The 18,943-nt window shown below is 32.0% G+C and overlaps 2 protein-coding genes across 4 annotated transcripts; one reads left to right on the top strand and one right to left on the bottom strand.

The window, feature by feature from the left end:
• Positions 1-168: 168 nt before the first annotated feature.
• Positions 169-6,770, bottom strand: LOC123677857 (zinc finger protein DZIP1). 3 transcript variants are annotated; one of them, XM_045614587.1, is made up of 8 exons: positions 6,269-6,770; positions 3,429-3,547; positions 3,139-3,374; positions 2,399-3,073; positions 1,652-2,265; positions 1,422-1,599; positions 1,195-1,364; positions 169-831 (listed from the first exon to the last, which is right to left on the bottom strand). In XM_045614587.1, exons 2-8 carry the CDS (start codon positions 3,532-3,534, stop codon positions 315-317), a joined length of 2,496 nt encoding a protein of 831 aa, XP_045470543.1. In that variant the 5' UTR covers positions 3,535-3,547; positions 6,269-6,770; the 3' UTR covers positions 169-314. The 3 variants fall into 3 exon arrangements, with proteins under 3 accessions (XP_045470543.1, XP_045470542.1, XP_045470544.1); XM_045614586.1 differs by lacking the exon at positions 6,269-6,770 and adding an exon at positions 3,604-3,753; XM_045614588.1 differs by lacking the exon at positions 6,269-6,770 and adding an exon at positions 3,604-3,753 and having other exon boundaries at positions 2,762-3,073.
• On the top strand, positions 3,840-18,850 carry LOC123677859 (endonuclease/exonuclease/phosphatase family domain-containing protein 1-like). The gene is made up of 5 exons (XM_045614591.1): positions 3,840-4,731; positions 14,608-15,005; positions 17,215-17,396; positions 17,457-17,684; positions 18,421-18,850. Exons 1-5 carry the CDS (start codon positions 4,207-4,209, stop codon positions 18,678-18,680), a joined length of 1,593 nt encoding a protein of 530 aa, XP_045470547.1. The 5' UTR covers positions 3,840-4,206; the 3' UTR covers positions 18,681-18,850.
• Positions 18,851-18,943: the final 93 nt, after the last annotated feature.

The raw sequence follows: 18,943 nt of genomic DNA, 5'->3' as shown, positions 1-18,943 counted from the left end.
AAAGAATTAAAGTAACATGCATAAAATAAAAGCTCTAAGTGAATTTTCTGTCTTTTTTTGAGTTTATTCCATTTCTGCTCACTATACCTAAAACTTGTTAACCATATGTTCATAAACATAAGGAATTTAAGAAGTAGGTTCCATTTAACAACTTGAAGATTCCAGAACAACTGCTAATCAAATTTATATTACACAACTGCATTTATAGAATTTTAACAATGTAATCAATACAAAACATTCAACAATAACAATTCATTATCACTAACTTTTCTTCATTGATTGTTTTCTTTTAAATATATCTATTTCTTTTTTTTTCATTTTTGAATGATTTTCCCACTATTAAGAATGCTGAAATCACTATCTGAAAAATCTTTGATATCAAGTACTGTTTCAGGTTTTTTCTCATCTTCTATTATTGGTGAACTTTCATCCGACAAATCCAATACAGAACTTGCAACACTTGTGGTACTTCCTCCACCAACATCTCTTGTAATAGGTTTTTGAATTTCCGAATCCTGGCTTTTCAAATCAAATAACACCCTTTTTTTCGGTACAGGACCTGCAGTTGGAAAGTTTTTCAAAACTCCTTTCATTTGTAAATCAAGATTATTATCAGGTAAAGAAATATTCGTTTTGCTCTTATGATCAAGGAGATTCTCTTCCGATCTTTGTGTTTGTCTCAATTCCTCAATCACTGCAGAATATTGAACTATCGTGGAGGCTGTTTTTTTCAGATTTTTTTTCTTATTTTCTTCCTCGCTGCTGCTGTCAGATTCATACATTTTTCGGTTTCTTATTTCTACTTGTGGCGCAGATTGATGTTTCCTTATTCTGTAAAAACAAATAGTATCGTCTAATTGTCATTGATGAAGTTTATTGAGCACATAAAAAGAGGATACTTTCAATTCTCATGAATATTTCTCAAAAAAACAGCAATCAAAACATTAAAATCCAAAAAGGCCGCCAAAATACAATTTTACTCAACATGGTGTCATGTACGAAAACGTTCATTTTTATTATTTGTCAAGATAATTTTGATGTATCATTATTTTCATTGCAAAGATTCCTTGGATTCATTACATTCTTAGCACTCTGTTTTAGGTTAGAATTAAATGTCGTGTTAAATGCACCAAATTTTCAATGTAGGGAAAAAGCATATGGTTTAAAATAAGAAAAACGTATTCAGAAACTTGCCTAAAAGAACCATTTTTATTGCTCCAACTTCTGGGAGAGAAAGTTCCTTTGACCTTGGTTTTCTTGATTTTTGTTTGATTTTCGACACTCTTCAATGATCCTTTACTGCAAAATTCCTGTTCTGCTTTCATCAATAACTCAGAACGAATATTTTTGTAGTTAGGGACTGACTGCAATTAAGATTTTCAAACTCAGACCAATTTATACTTTATTGGAAATATGTATACCTTTTCTACCAATTTTGCTTGATGATTTAAAATATCCATAACTCTTGAGTAAGTCTGCTCCGGGATACCTTTCCATTCATTTGATACTCCTAACATATTTAATCTTTCCATCAATACTTTCCTCATTTCTTTCTTCAGCCTTTCTATTACTTCAGAACTCAAAGAAGCTCGTCTCAAACTAGAAAGTTAATGACAAAAATTGGGTGACATTTAATTCATAATTCTCTTACCTTGAGATAGATCTTTTTCCCAAAGTCGATCCAGATTTTTCTTTATGAAGGACAGTAACTTTTGAGGGATATTCATTGTTAGAGCCTTCATCTGGAGAACGTTCTGATTCTGAATTAACTTCTGATGATCGTACAGGGTCCTCTTCCTCTGATTCTAGATCTTCCGTTTCATAAAGGGAATTTATACTTTTTACTACTGTTATGGTTGTAGAGGGTTCAATTTCATCCAAAACATCAATTCTATCCAAATCGTCAAGCTTTGTATCAGGTTTTGACAGTGATTTTGAACTTTTAACCATAGTTACTTCATTCAAATCAATTGGTATCTCTTTGTCTTCGATATCGTCAAGAATATTATGTCTAGTATCGGAAGAAGGTCTTTCTGATTTGATTTCTTTGGGCATCAGCATTTGTTCTGAAGATTTATTAGATATGCTTCTACTTGGTCTTTTTCTCAATTTAGGTGTAGGTTTTCTCAATTCCTTTTCAACTTGACTATCCTTTGTTTCATTCACATCTGGAAGATCTTGAGTTAACTTCTTAGATTCTAAACCCTGCAACTTGTCCCACAATGCTTGCATTTGTATCTCTATATTTTTCAGAGAGGATCCCATCTGAAATCAAACACAATTAATTTTTTAACATTTTTTACATGACTAATAAAGTAACTGAATTTCAAAAAATACTTTTTAATAGCTACTTTTTCAGCAAACCCCCAGGAAATATTTTATGAAGTACTAAACCTACAGTGTTAGAAATATTCTCACAGGCACTTTTCATTTGAACTTCAAGTTTCTCAAATTTTTGTTCGTATAACTGTGTTTTCCCTGTTCTTTCCATTGTTTCTGAAATCTCATCTGCTTGAACAATTTTTTCAGATGTGTTTATTTCATCTAAATCTGTTTGTGTTATACTATTTCTCTTATCATGAAATCTATAAGGAGAGCTTTGAAGACTCAATTCGTTATTGATCTGGGTTTTCACATTTTCAAGGGCACTTTGGAAAACTTTCAGATATTTTTCTTCAAAATCTTTTTGATTGTGCAACATTTTAAAATCGTTCTCTACTTGGCTCCTTAAGGATTCAAATTTTAGTAGTAATTCACTTACTTTAGAGTAATTTTTATTCAATGTGTCTTCTAATTTCGGATTCAATTCCTCGTTTTTAATGAGTTTTTCAGTATTATTCAATTTTTCTTTTATTTCCTTTATCTCGGTTTCAATACCCAACTCAAAACTTTCATTATTTTTATTAGTATGACGACGATCAATATGTGCAGTTAAATATTCTTCAGTTGAAAATGCTTTCAAGCACTTATTGCATTTAAAAGTTGTAGCTAGCTCCCTCTTCTTTAGTTTTGCTAATAATGTGTCTGTGTGTTTTTTCAGTTCATTGTTGAAAATCCTCAATTCTTCATTTTCCTATAAATAATGATTAATTTCTGATCTCGATAATTTCATAAAATAGCAGATCTTGGGATGCTTACCATTTTTATATCTTTAATTTCTTCTTTTATCAAAATGACAGAGTGATCTAAATATTTCTTGCAAAAAAGGAGATATTCAACAGCGAGTTGTGACATTCGAAACATTTTTAAGAAATTCTGGTCTATTATCCCTATGTGCTCATTAGTGTCTATATTATACTGAACAAGAGATGGCAACAATTGTTCAATGATTGCGACATCCTTTTCTTCAATTACCTTATCCACATCTAATAAACCTACAAATTGAATGAATAAATTCAAAACACAAATAAGGGTAAACAAATACTTACAAATTTTATTCTTATCCAAAGGAAACTTCGTTCTTTCAAATGAAAAGCTACTATCTTTAGCTAAGCGGATATAATCCAAGTGCCACTCATAATTATTCAGCCACATTTGGAAAAGTTTTCTGAAATAATTTTTTTAATTTATTCTAACTAGGATATATTTTTTGAAAATACAAACATTACAGAGCGCATTCTCAGAACTCATATATGCGCATTGTACTCATTAATATTCTATGAATTTTTTGAAGAATCGTCAGTAGTTCGAATGGTACTTATTTTTTCTGTCAGTGTCATTTCATATTTGTCATAACCTATGTTGACCAATAATTGATCATATGTTAAATGTCTATTCGGGTGTATTTACTGTATTTCTTCAATACCGTTTTTATTTTTTAAGTGTGTTCTTCTAATCATTATAAATAATGGAAAATTATCAAAAATTATATATCATCACTCTTGTTTGGAAATCATATACTCAGTTGTATTTGAATGCTAAACCATTCAATCAAATTCAATATTTTAAAGGTCAGTGTGGTTGAAGTCTGGGTATGAGCAGAACCAACGTTCTAATCCGAACTGTAATCAGTTATTAAACGACGATTGATGCGTTTGGATTGATGAGAACGCCAGTTTACTTTTTATCTTTTAAAATCAGTCGGCCTACGGATAAAACATGTTATCTACTGCAATTCATTTGTTTTATTGTTTATATCTCTTCTGTGAAATTGTGATATGAGAAACAGTGACCACTTGAAGTTCAAAGTAATTTTGGGTTTTAAACATGGGGCAACCACTGAGTATGGCTAAAAAAAATAGGAGAAAAACCCGCAATATTTTCAACTCACAGATATTTTTAAATGGAAATAATAATTTGAGCCATACATTTGCCATCTTTGATGATGAACCCCAGATAGATTTAATTAATATAAATACAGCTAATGAAAATGAACTCTTGAAAGTACGTGATATAGATTTGGAGTTATCAAAAAACATAATCAAGCACCGAAAAGCCATTGGATATTATCAGAAAGTAGAAGATTTAGTTGTTGTTCCTGGTATGGGGGCCGAAAGACTCAGTAAAATAAAACACTATGTTTGTGTGAGCACTAAAACCGGTATTCGCTACTCTTCACAAAGTTTTGATAGTTTGAAAAGTGTTGATTCTCGAACAACAATCACAAAAACTAGCAAATTAGTAAATGTTAATGTGGCTACAATATTTGAACTTCAATTAGTGCATGGGATAACTCAAGAGATCGCAGCAGCTATTGTTTACTACAGATGTAAGAAAGGACCATTTAAAAAGGTGAGTCATTTCTTTTAAATAAAATATGCAGAAAATAAAGACATTTTTCATGTGGTTAATGTATTCAATGTATTGTGAGGAAAATGTATTATGTATTATGAGGAAAACTCTTCAAGATGTAAAACATTAGGTAACTGTGGGTATTTTCAACCTCATTTTTCATTGAATAAACACTTTATTATACAGCGATTGAAATAAGATTTATAGGTTTTTCCTATGCTTAGGCAGTATGAGTAATCGATTTGGTTTAACGATAAAAATGAGCTTTGTATGATTAAAACTTTTGCTTACTTTTAATCCATTTTATAATGAGAATTGTTTCCCATATACCTAATCTACCTACCTACACATTATTTTTGAAATAATCATCAAGAGGAAAAATAGGTTGATATTCCTATCGAACATCTCTAGATTAAGTCTGTCATTGATTTAATCATAAGTTTTTTTGGATTATTTTTTACCAAAATGAATCGTTTCATTAAAAAATTCAATTTGACTAGTGAAAGATTAATAAGAAGTAAATAAGTAAAATTCTGGTGGCACATTTTGGCATGAACATTGGAATAGTTGTTTCAAATATTCTAACTGAATTTTGACCTAGTTGGATTTTTTTGTTACAGAAACACCTATTGGGTATCTTTTTTTTTGGTGATATTTTGCATTAAGTTTGAAATTGCTATTTCACATTTGCACTCAAAATTTCAACTCAGGTGAATGTGTGTTTTTTTTCAATATTCTTCTTCCTTTCCTTTTATGTGGTTAATTTTTTTTTCGATATGAAACTCGAATTTTTGATCCAAATGTTACCAAATTCCGAAAGATTAATTAATCAGAATCATGGAATTTTCTTCAATTATAAAAATTAATAAATTTTTATTTTCAGTTGTCCAATTCCGAGTACTATTTTGGAAAATAGTATGGCAAATAATAAGTGAATGAAAATGGTCGAAGAAAAAGTTTCGTCTTCTATATTCAATTTAATGCAATATTCCAACATAATTTTTGGAATATTCGAGTTGAATCAGCGTCCCAAATAGTGTTAATAAAATATTAACCGTGACAATCCTAATTATTCGTTTTAGGCATCGCCCCTTTCTTGTGTACATAAATCAATCATGAATATCATGTCGAATAACGTACAATTTCGTATTGGTTTTTGTAGTGAGCTATGGAACCTCAATGGCTAATAACGTGGCGATCGATTCAAAACCTTTTTTAGTCGAACGACCTCAAACAAAAACGAGAAGGTTATTAAATATCGAATGATTTCGTGTTGTACTATTGTGAATATCCATATCTAACGAACGTTGTTCTGTAATGAAATCCATAAAGTGGCAGATACGGCTTTTCATTTGATTCGGTGTTGTTTTTCGTTTGTTATTTTCTAAACTTTTCCCTGAAACTTTCAATTGCGTTCTGCAATGAAAATCGTTTGAAAATTTTATATTCCGCTCGAATTTTTCTATGGTTCTGGTGATCATCAACATGAAATTTAGCACTTGGCTAAGATGTCTAAAACAATGGTGTGCTCACTTACTCTTAAAGTGACTTTTGAAGGGACCAGCCTTCTTGGATTTCAATTATATTGGCTCTTTTTCACTTGATTTCGGCATCGTTTCTTATGGTGCTCACGTCATCATTCTGTCAATATCGTTTGGAGGTTAAATTAAAGTCGATCAACTTTTGACAGAACAAATGAAAATTTTAAAATGATGCCATTGATTGGTCAGTTATTTTTATAGCGCCACCTTAAGGAAGAACAGCGAATAGGGACCCATGTCGAGCCGAGCTGCCAGAATTATCTTTATCTTGAACAAAATCTAACCAGTGAACACATCAGTATTTTAGACATCTTAAACCTGGCTCGGAATTTTATTACATATCTGCATGCAGAATGTCAAATCGATCGGATCTGTTGTCTCTGAAAAATGGAATTTTCAATTACGAATAATTGATTACAATTCATGAAATGTCAAATATAGTTATCCAAACATCGAATTTTAGTTTTTTTTTGTGTTTTCGGGAGTTACGGATTACTCTACATATTCAAAAATTGCGGGATTTCCTCATTTAAAGTTCTTCCTCGATAACTTTTTAGGTATAGGATTTGCTTGAGTAAGCCCCTCTCTTTTTATACGTAGAATCGACTGAAATGATAAAAAATATATGTTCAAATTTGAAAAATTTTGAGTTTTGATGAGTTTGAGTTGTCCAAGTTCATGATCTTCTCATAAACACCCTGTACATTTTTGGTCCAAACCGCAAACAGTTTCATGATACTACGTGTTTGCAGAATCGAAAATGTTTTTTCGAAAAAACGTTTTCTGCAGAAATATTAAAAAAAAGTCAGTCCTCGTCGCCACCATTTTTTTTTTCATAAGAATCCTATTAACTCATAGACCGTTGAGTTTCTACCCAAGGTATGGCATATTGCTGAAATAGTCTTCAAAAAAGCTATCTAATGATAAATATATACTGGGTGTGCCATTTGAAATAAGGAAGTAGTAGTTTGTTTCCGGTATAACCGGAAGTTGTAGAGATCTGAACATATTCTAGGGAGAAAAGGCATTGTCTCAAACCCGAACCTACAAATTTTCAGCACAAAATTATGATTAGTTTTCCATAAACGTCTAATAGGCCATCGCGCTGAATCATTTTGTATATAAGATTGTCAAATTGTTGTTTCATTAAAGAATTACTCAATGAAATGAGAATGTAAGAGTCTCTACACAATCATGATGTAGGGGCAATTTTTCTTTTACCATTATTTTATTTTGAATTTGAGTCACCATAAGGAAATGCGAGAAGGGGCACAATTATATTATTTGGCCAGAGTTGCATCTAGGGCTAAATGCGGCCCTGTTTTTGCTCTTTTCTATCATGTCAAAAAGTAATTTAGTTAAGACAATATATATTATGACATATTTATCGAAATGTATTGTATCACTAACATACTAAGCAAATATTGTGCAATTTTTTTCAGCTATTCAAAACAGAAATATTATTCTATCGAAAAAGCAGGGCCGCCGCCAGATATTTTAGCGCCCTGTCAAAATAAAATTTCGCCGCCCTGCTTTACCTCATTTATATGAATTTTTGTTAAAGGAGCCTCTGTTATTTTTCTCAGGCATCTATTCAATTTCATATGAAATCGTATTTTTCAACTGAAACATAAAGTTCTGCATTGTTTAAAAATACGACAAGCTATTTATAAGTATACAGGGTGGCCACTTTTTCAATGGGATTACATTGGTAACTTTTAAACCATAAGAGTTAGAAGGTCGGTCAAATGGAGAAAAAGTTGCATTCATAGAAGCATTGTCAAGCAGTTCAAACAAATCGAGATTATCAGGGACGGTTATTGAGATATCATAAGAAAAGTAAATTCTGTCATTTTGATTTTTCTTTTTTTCTCACTTTATTTCAAATATTATCAAAAAATGTTACAGGAATTTTTTATTCGACAGTAAAATATCCTCAATTTTACGTAATCAGATTTCGTATCCAACGTTTCGTACTGTCTAGACTACCCTCAACCTCATTTTTTTCAATACGGACCTGCATATTTTATGACACTTTTCAAAATAACTTTCAACGCTAAATTCAACGATATATCATACAATGTCATTCAAACTTGATATTCAGGTGATTTTGACCCTTATCCAAATTTCTTTGGGTCTGATCTGTATTACATTTAGTTTAATTAACAACATGCAATACATTTCGATGAGAAAATCAACTTACTCATCTTGAACTAAATGGAAATCAAGAAACAAGTAATAATTATTTACATATTTCAATTCATAATAATTGAACGAATTATCATTTAATGAAAGAAAAATCGAATGATTATTCGAAAGTAAATAAAAATGAATGAAGTAAGTGTTCGAAATGTCCACCATTTTGTAAAATGCACTTAATGGTTCTGGAACCCATACTTCTTATACATTTGCTTATTTCGTCTTCTTGAATACCTTCCAATACATTCTCAATCTTCTCGCGAGAAATCACTATTGTTGGATTTGTCATATCATTACGATATAAGTTTTGCAAGGCTTGGTATTCAAATTTAAAATCATTGTATTCGCGTCTCTTGACTATTTTATTAACATCAGTTTTTGATAAATTGCATTCACTACAGATCCGACCCAAAGAAAATTGGATAAGGGTCAAAATCACCTGAAAATCAACTTTGAATGACATTGTATGATATCTCGTTGAATTCAGCGTTAAAAGTTATTTCGTAAAGTGTTATAAAATATACAGGTCCGTATTGAAAAAAATGAGGTTGAGGGTGGCCCAGAGAGCACGAAACGTTGGATACGAAATCTGATTACGTCAAATTGAGAACAATTTACTGCCGAATAAAAATTTCTGTAACTTTTTTTGATAATATTTGAAATAAAGTGAGAAAAAAAGAAAAATCAAAATGACAAAATTTACTTCTCTTATGATATCTCAATAACCGGCCCTGATAATCTCGATTTGTTTGATTTGCTTGATAATGCTTCTATGCATGCAACTTTTTCTCCATTTGACCGACCTTCTAACTCTTATGGTTTAAAAGTTACCAATACAATCCCATTGAAAAAGTGGCCACCCTGTATAGTAAAAAGCAGACGTAGATCTTAGGGGTGCAAAAAGTCTTGTTTTATTAACAAATTGTCCGGTATGCCGCTCCTGGCGGCGGCCCTGCAAAGAAGTACTATACCCTATATTCATTCATAACTTTCATATTTTTAAGACGGACAGTATCATTGCTTTTTGTCCAGTCTAGTGGCTTGTTTCAGGTGAATCAACTCTATTTAGGACCCAAATTATCGCCTCGACAAAGATATGAACATAATTGAAACCTTTTGTTCGCTCCTAAAAGCCAAATAGAACGAAAATAGAGGCTGAGGTTTTAAATAACGCCAATATTGTTTAAGTTTGTAGGAGTCAAGTCCTTGGTTCTAGGGAACAGGTCACATATAATTGGATCAACTAATAAGTAGGAACATTCATTGAATTATGGATGAATACCCTTTGTGTTTTCCATTATTAGCTCTCAATATGAGGTATTTCTATGTTTCGTTGAACGTTCAAATTCTGAGAATACCTCACCACTAGAAATCAATAATACATGTACGGGGAATATAGATTTATTTTTCTTCGGTTGAAAGTGTATTCGAGTTTCCAGATTTATTATTTCAAGCGAGGAAAAGCCGGAATACTAGCGGCGAATGATTGTTTTTTTTATACTAACTGACAAAGAAACTGCAACGCCCAGACGGAGCTGTTTAAATTTTAAATCTTTTCTGGTGAAACATGGATAGTATAGCAAGGAGTAAATGAATGAAATTTGGAGAAAAAACGAAGGGTTTACAATATTTAAAAGAAAAATGTCAATAATGTGTTTGTCCACCGCGATTATCTATACACTCCCCAACTCTTCTCGGAATTGATGAAATATCTTCTTGAGGGATACTATTCCAAGATACCTGTACTTCATGTCTCAGAGCCGCCAAAGTTCGTGGGGGCTGGGGTAAATTTCCAAGCCTTCTACCCATGATGTCCCAAACATGCTCTATGGTCGAAAGATCGGGGGATATGGGCGGCCATGGCAAAAAAAATAACATGGGTCGCTTCGAAAAAGTTCAAACTAACTCTGGCAACATGAGGTCGGGCATTATCTTGCTGAAATATTGAATTCTTGAATCGGTTATGATAAGGGAGAACATATGGCTCCACTATTTTTGAAAGTAACGCAGCGCTGTCATGTTACCTCGAATAAAGACTAAAGGTGACCTACTAATTGCATGTGCTACAGCACCCCATACCATAACGCCTACTGTCCGGTATACATGACGCTCAACATCAAACTGAGGTTCACATCTTTCCTCCGACGTCGTCTAACCCTTCTTCGGCCATCATGTGCACCCAAGGAGAATCGAGATTCATCATAAAAGACGACCTGATGCCATTCCACATTCCAATGTTGACGTTCTCTGCGCCAATGTAATCGTTGCCGGCGATGCTCAACCGTCAGATAGCACAAGATGAGGTCGATAATGCTGCAGTCCAAAAGACCTTATCCTGCGGTAAACCGTTCGGACAGTTACAGAATGGCCTTGTTCTCCTAACCACCCATCAGCCAAAGATCGAGTTGTCGCAAATCGGTCTCTAATGGCCATAAGTCTTAGACGTCGATCTTGAACTTCATTTGTGTCCCTTCGACGTCCGGTGCCTACTTTTCTTCGATTTTGAGCATTATCAAACCAAGCTTGACAACATCTCATAACAATAGTTGGATTTCTGTTCGTACGGTTAGCGATTTCTCGAAATGACAAACCCCGCCTTCCGTAGAACAATAATTCAACCTCTTTCAAATTCACTTAGGTGGCGATAAGTTCCGCGTACACGTGCTCTAGGCATTTTAACAACTAAGCATCGACTTTGGTTCTTCTCGAACAGCTGGTTTGTTGTAAAATTTAAAAAAAAACTTGCAAAGACGGCTACAATATTTAAGTAACAAAAATTTACATGAAAAAAACCTTTACGATTTTTTTCTCCAAATTCAATCATTTACTCCTTACTATACTATCTATGTTTTACCTAAAAAAATCAAAATTTAAACAGCTCCTTCTGGGTGTTGCAATTTCTTTGTCAGTTAGTATATTTACATTATACCTCTATCACTTTATTACCCAAGTTTTGTTTAAATATTTATTGAACGACAGGTCTCTATTGAATGAAATGATTCCCAAATTTTTGTATTGAACTTAATCTTATCTCTCTAACTATAGAAAACGAAATAAACAATGGCTGTTCGGTTATTTCTCTCCTATATTTGTTTTAGAAGTGAGATAGGTATTCTTTTATCTGAAATGCTTAAATAAAATATTTTATCTTATGAAGTATTCCATCACCTTTCAGAATGCAGTTTCATCAAGGTAATCGTTCCACATTCTCCACTTCATTGTACGTGTTAACGTGTTCGGTTTAATTAATTTCTCTCTATTTATATTGTCACTTTAAAATACCTAGCTGATGGATTTTTAATAATTTGAATTCGTCTTCAATCATCAAGTTCAAATTACGTTAGATTCAGACAAATTTCCTGTTTGCAAATTAATAATCAATGGCCAGTACGCAACAATTTTATAATTAGCATAATCAATAATTAGTAACGTGTGCCAGTTTGTCGAAAATTAACGTTTCAGAATGCAGTTGAAATTTGAATACCTTTATATGGTGCACCTATGTTGCAATAATTTCCCATTTCAATTTCGCTAATTTTATATTTCAGGAAAATGAAGAGTGTCGTCTATTCTTGACGCACTTGAATGTGCTTTTTGCGGTTAGAATTAACCTTGGCTTCCCACATTGTATCCCGTTGGTACTTGATGGTACCGAACGATATTTCATGTAAAACCATCATCTGAGAGATCGCTTTACTTTGTGAAAGTAGAAACGAAAATATCCGACCTTCAGTTCATTTAATTCAATCTGTGTACAATATGAATGTCGTGCGCATTCGGGGTAAATAACTGATTTCCGCAATTTAAAATTCCGATATTAAAATATATCATCACCGTGAAATCTATATCAGGTATATAAAAGAGGATCTATGGATATTATGTAATGCCATCACGTTCAAACGACTTCACCAAATTGGGCCATTTTTTTTTGTGTTCAGTAGTGTCATGAGAAGTTTTATACAACAGAATTTTCCCGAAAAAAATTGTAGGTACGGAAAAGTATAAAAAGGCTCTCCTGTTTCTTCCGACCGAGCGAACAATCATAGAGTATAATTTGACACTTCGAAGGATGTATTTTGGGTTGCCTGACAGAAAGTAGACGACTGAATTGAAAAGAAAATGATTCGATTTCGACAAACCTGTAAAATTATGAGTTCGATAATTTATTCCTACAATCAACAAAATTACGTGTTCCTAAATGCTTTTGCATTATATCAATAATCCTGGTAAAATAAGAAAGAATAATTTTCGTTTCAATTCAATCATCTACTTTCCTTCAAACTCCGAGTAATAAACATTAATAGAGAGAGCATATGTCATTTTCAGTAGGCAAATTTTGTTTCCAAAATGATCTATCAAATTTGACATGAAGCGCGCGGAAATGAAAACATATCAGTGATACGATATTTCACTCAACTCGCGAATTTCTCTACAAAGAACGCACTTCTTATGTCCCATTGTGAATCAACGTTTTATATTAACTCAAAATATATTGAAATAAATACCTAAATATATCAGAAATTCAGAAAACAAACTTCAAGCGCGCCAAACGACGTGAAACAACCGATGACACTCGGAGAGCAAAAGTTGCCAAACCTTGAATTTCAGCAGGTAGATACAGAAAATAATAAATATTCTGCTTATTATAAATTCGATAATCAGGAAAAATATCGGATTCCAACTATTCAAATTTGCATATTTAATCGGAAATCACTCAAATAAATATATTTCATTCAATATAATATAAATCATATAGGATTTAGTCAATAAACATTATTATTATTATTCATAATAATATAGTAAAATTGTGGATGTTTATTACTGTATGATAAATCCCAAGGTCAATCGTTAAAAATTTGTGAGATGCACATCATTGTATTGTGTATTTTCGATCAATAAATAAATAAACCTTGAATTGCCTTGTTTTTCGCATGGGCAGTTGTACGTTGCATGCTCGAGAGTTGTTAAAACCATCTATTTGTTTTCTCCCCAGTAGGGAAAACCAAAAATGTTGTACATTATAGGACATTGCAATATAGTATGATTTGAATATTTGGGTGTCATTTTATTTCCTAATATATTTTGTAATTTTTTTTCATTAGTTACATTTTACATTACACGTGCGAAGCCGGGGCGGGCAGCTAGTTATTATTTGAAAAAAAAAATGTCTCCTCCATTTAAACGTCCTATAATGAAGTACCACTGTGGACTAGAATTTAAAAAAAATTAACCCATATATGTTCACTCTTACATCAATTCCACAAACAATTATTATGTTCCCTCAATCACTACATTTGTTAGATCATTATAAAACTAAAATAAACACCTAATGAATTAATGTCAATAATGGAATAAGTTATCTAATGCAATCACTTTTAAACTCTTTTTTTATAATATTTAACCTTTGGAATGTACTTCACAATTACAACATGATGTCGTATTTGACAATAAAAATCATTTGAGTGATCAAATATACAGGATGTCTCAGATAAAAGACGGTCAGTAAAATTACTAGATGAATGATGCATTCAAACAGAAATGCTGAAACACATACACGATTCCAACTGGCAAAATGTATTTCAGCCAATTCCGAACATTTATTTTGGTTTCGCGTTTGTTTATCGTTCTGTGTGTCCAAAAATTCTTATAACAGACTTTATTTCTGCAAATGTTATCTGTTTAATGGAATTTGGTATCCTGTTTGGGTTTTAGATGGTCCCATGCGAATTTCAGCTTTTCCAGAGGGAGCATCTGCAAACGTGAAATTCTGGCGTTCTCTTTAACATTTCACGAGTAAAATATATTTTTTTCTTAGAAATTCAACTTTATTCATCGGCATAGTCACCTTCAATATAACCTTTTCTAAAGGGATAATAGTATTAAGTCCAAAAGGAAATTCAGGACCTTCAGATAGTATTTTTTCTGAGATTTGATAGAAATTTGAGGGAGATATTCTATAGAAGAATTTCAATAGAACATCTCCTTCTAAATTTGAAATAATTGATGCTTCAATGACTAAATTTTTTATCGTTTTTCTTTTTTGTTTTGATACTTCGATTGAATTGTTTCCGGAAATTTGTTTATATTTTTCATGAAAAATTAATAGTGCATTTAAAATTATTTTCCTCGTTTTCAGCTCGAAGATCTCCGAAAAATCAAATGCATCGACTGCATACGACTGGACAACATTAGCAGATACCTCACCATCGAAAACGAGGAGGACATATCAGATCCTGAACCGGAAAAACAAAGCTACATTTCAACCCTCAATGGTAGCTGCAGGAACAGTGAGATGCTGGGATATTCCTGCAAAAACGGTTCAGCAAATGGGTTGTTAGCATCGACAATGACTGATATTTTCGAATTATTATCTACTTATTCTCCCCGTCCAATAGTTAAGGAGTTGTTTAGGTACTCAAGGAACGACCGACCTGCCTTCAGAGTGTCCAGTTGGGATTTGGATTGTTTTTCCGTTGAAAAAGCTTCCAATTTAGGAGTGAAGGAGGTAGTCTGTAGGACTATTCTAGAAAATGGGTATGTCTCATCAATTTCATGATATTAAAAAAAAACTAACGTATTTATTAACATCATCATGAATCAGTTTTAGAAGCAAATGCATTAATTTAATTTAACCTAATTAAAGTGTTATTGCATAAGCAAAAAAAAGTCTAAAAACTGTAATAATTCGTACCCATTATATCACGCGTTAAGAACCGAATTGGATGGACCAATGATGTCAATTACATCACGTATGTCATTTGCATTTTCGTTTTTTTTTTCATTTAGGATTTTGCTAGGAAATGCCTTTGGAAACTTTGAAACAATCCTCATTCTCTTCATAATATGCCACTTCATAGTAGAAAATTAATATTTTCTTATTCATTGAAATTTCATAGATTAGACTTTAAAAAACGATATACAGGGTGGCCACTTTTTTAATGGGATTGTATTGGTAACTTTTAAACCATAAGAGTTAGAAGGTCGGTCAAAAGGAGAAAAAGTTGCATGCATAGAAGTATTATCAAGCAGTTCAAACAAATCGAGATTATCAGGGGCGGTTATTGAGATATCATAAGAAAAGTAAATTATATCATTTTGATTTTTCTTTTTTTCCCACTTCATTTCAAATATCATCAAAAAATGTTACAGGAATTTTTTATTCGACAGTAAATTAACCTCAATTTGACGTGATCAGATTTCGTATCCAACGTTTCGTACTCTCTGTGCCACCCTCAACCTAATTTTTTTCAATACGGACCTGCATATTTTATGACATTTTTCGAAATAACTTTTAACGCTGAATTCAACGATATATCATACAATGTCATTCAAAGTAGATTTCCAGGTGATTTTGACCCTTATACAATTTTCTTTGGGTCGGATCTGTATTACCTTTATTTAGTTTAATTAACAACATGCAACATGCAATAAATTTCGATAAGAAAATCAACTCACCCATCTTGAACTAAATGGAACATATTAGAATCAAAGCAAGAAACCAGTATACTGGTTTCTTGGTTCTTCTTTTATAATGATCATTTAAATATTTCATAATAATTAAACGAAAGTATCATTTAATGAAAGAAAAATCAAATGATTATTCGAAAGTAAATGAAAATTAATGAAGTAAGTGTTTGAATTGTCCACCATTTTGTAAAATGCACTTTACGGTTCTGGAACCCATACTTCTTATGCATTTGCTTGTTTGGTCTCCTTGAATACCTTCCAAAACATTCTCAATTTTCTCGCTAGGTATCACTATTGTGGTATTTGTCATTTGTTCCGTTGAAACAAATTACAGAATCGAACTTTATTTTGAGATCATTACGATATAATTTTTGCAAGGCTTGGTATTCAAATTTAAAATCATTGTAGGTATTCGCGTCTCTTGACTATTTTATTAACAGGAGTTTTTGAAAATTCCATTCACTGGCCACAGTTCTCGATTTTTTTTTCTGGGTTCGATTGAATTTGGGTCAGAACAATGATATCGTTAATAGATTTGTTTTTTCTTACATACACACCATTAAATTTGGATGAGAGTCAAAATCACCTGAAAATCAACTTTGAATGACATTGTATGATATATCGTTGAATTCAGCGTTAAAAGTTATTTCGAAAAATGTCATAAAATATGCAGGTCCGTATTGAAAAAAATGAGGTTGAGGGTGGTCCAGAGAGTACGAAACGTTGGATACGAAATCTGATTACGTCAAATTGAGGATAATTTACTGTCGAATAAAAAATTCCTGTAACATTTTTTGATGATATTTGAAATAAAGTGGGAAAAAAAGAAAAATCAAAATGATATAATTTACTTTTCTTATGATATCTCAATCACCGGCCCTGATAATCTCGATTTGTTCGAACTGCTTGATAATGCTTCTATGCATGCAACTTTTTCTCCATTTGACCGACCTTCTAACTCTTATGGTTTAAAAGTTACCAATACAATCCCATCAAAAAAGTGGCCACCCTGTACATTAATTTCATAAAAATGTTATTAAATATTCAGAAAAAGCTCTAAAACCTGCAATAACCCATACCTATTATCGAGATACGAACTGGATGGCGAATTCACGATGACGTCAATTATAAGTAACACGTGCGTAATTTGGTTTTTCGTTCCTTTTTTTCGAGTGTTTTGCCCTAAATTTCCACAATAAAATTTACTAATTATTGGCACTTCCAATATACTTCCAAGTGATGTCATTAACGCTATTCATTCCTTTTTTATTTTCAGATGGTCTATTTTGGCCATTCAAAATGTTCAAGACAAAAATGCCCTAAAGCTTATTTGTGACGAACTGAATATGCCTCAATTGCAACGTGTAGAGGAATGGAAAAGTAACAGGTTTAGTTGGAAATACAACACAATGGACAATGAGAACGGGACACTAGGATTTATTTATGATGCCCAAGCAGGTAATTAATATTTATTATCGCTTATATGCCCAAATATATTAAATTTGTTACTTTTTTAAGTGGATGGAATAACAATGACATCTTCAGAAAAAGGACCCCCTCAGTTGGATACAGTTTGTGATAGTTTGATCACCACCTTCAAAGTAGGAAATACAAAAGTACAAATCTTGAATGTGAAAGTTAAAGACTTCGTTGGTGATGATCTTCAAGATTACTTACAGAAGTTGATGAACACTGAAACACACTGTTTGATTTGTGGCGATTTTGGTAGTTTGCCTAGTCACACAGGTAAGATAAAGTTCAACATTCATAAATAAGTAGACAATCATTAATTCTTTTTTTTAGAATTGCATATGCAATTCCAAAAAAAGCTAAAATTTCACTTATTTAAGTGAAGAAAATAGTGAAATTGTTGAAGAATAACCATAAGTTACATGTCTTTATAGTGTTTACATACTTACCATACCTATAGATACCAATGTTCTCAATATTGTACCTAACTTAAAAAAAAAACCATATTAGTTTGGTGATTTATTAAAATAAATATCGAAATTTCTTATTATAATTTTTCTTCTATCTATGGTATTATCACAGATTGCTAAGAGATGTTTCACAATCCATATTTACAAAAGAAATCGCTGCAGACATTTTTGTGACTTTGTTATGTTATCATCAAAATTGACATGGTTATTACAATTATTATTATTTAGTTCCTGTTGATTTAATTAGTTAAGAAAATGCTTGCTAGCCTAGTTGTCGAATCAATCTCACAATTTTAATTTGTTCTGAAACTTGTAGAGAATGAAATAAATTTGGATTTCTCATTTTTACTAGGTCTTGGTAGTTCATAGCTAAACTCAAGGCCAAAAAACGCATTGCCTTCTAACAGAGAAGTGATTTGTCTTATTGGTCTGTGATATTATCTCTCCTTTTTTATGTTAACATTTTAGTAGTTCTTTTGTATCCACTTCATTTTAATAATTATTGTAGAATGCTTTGTCTAATATTCCTGTTGATCTTCCAGAATTGTTCACCAATTTGGAGAACTCAAAACTAGTCCTTCCATTGAATCTACCAAACAGTTTCTATGTAACCACTAATTCTCCAAAGCACTGTAGTTCAAATTTTATAGTCAACAGTAGGCTTCAGAACTACTTGACTGGGTTACAAGGAGTTCAGAGAAATGGTCTAATCCACCTTGCAATTCCCTCAGGTTGGACATGGGGGGGACCTGTTTCTTTATTTTGCCCCATTTGGGTCGAGTTCTTTGTGAATCCGAATTGAATTTGTGATATATTTTTCTATTTTGTTTGTATTCATGTGAAACTGTTAATTTATGAATGCCTTAGAAATGTTTGTGATAAGATTTGTATTTCATATATGACCATGTATTTTATCTTTTTACAAAATCATGTACAAAGAGTTGCTTACTCAATAAATTTTATTTGAATTAATCTGAGTTTCTTAATAAAACTGAACATTTTAAAACCTAGCCAAATTTCAAAAAATGATAATCCTGTGATTTTTCGAAAAATCAATTTAATAAA

Source organism: Harmonia axyridis, chromosome 4 (genome assembly GCF_914767665.1).
Source record: "Harmonia axyridis chromosome 4, icHarAxyr1.1, whole genome shotgun sequence".
Classification (NCBI taxonomy): Eukaryota; Metazoa; Arthropoda; class Insecta; order Coleoptera; family Coccinellidae; genus Harmonia; species Harmonia axyridis.
This window is presented reverse-complemented; position numbering and strand designations above follow the sequence as displayed.

Excerpts from the sequence above, each read along its gene's own strand:
- LOC123677857 (XM_045614586.1), bottom strand. Across the intron at positions 3,375-3,428 it reads TTTGGATAAGAATAAAATTT|GTTTATTAGATGTGGATAAG; the intron begins GTAAGTATTTGT and ends TTCAATTTGTAG. Across the intron at positions 1,600-1,651 it reads GGAAAAAGATCTATCTCAAG|TTTGAGACGAGCTTCTTTGA; the intron begins GTAAGAGAATTA and ends TTAACTTTCTAG.
- LOC123677859 (XM_045614591.1), top strand. The coding sequence starts at position 4,207 with ATGGGGCAACCACTGAGTATGGCTAAAAAAAATAGGAGAAAAACCCGC. Across the intron at positions 15,006-17,214 it reads AGGACTATTCTAGAAAATGG|ATGGTCTATTTTGGCCATTC; the intron begins GTATGTCTCATC and ends TTTTATTTTCAG. Across the intron at positions 17,397-17,456 it reads TATTTATGATGCCCAAGCAG|TGGATGGAATAACAATGACA; the intron begins GTAATTAATATT and ends TACTTTTTTAAG.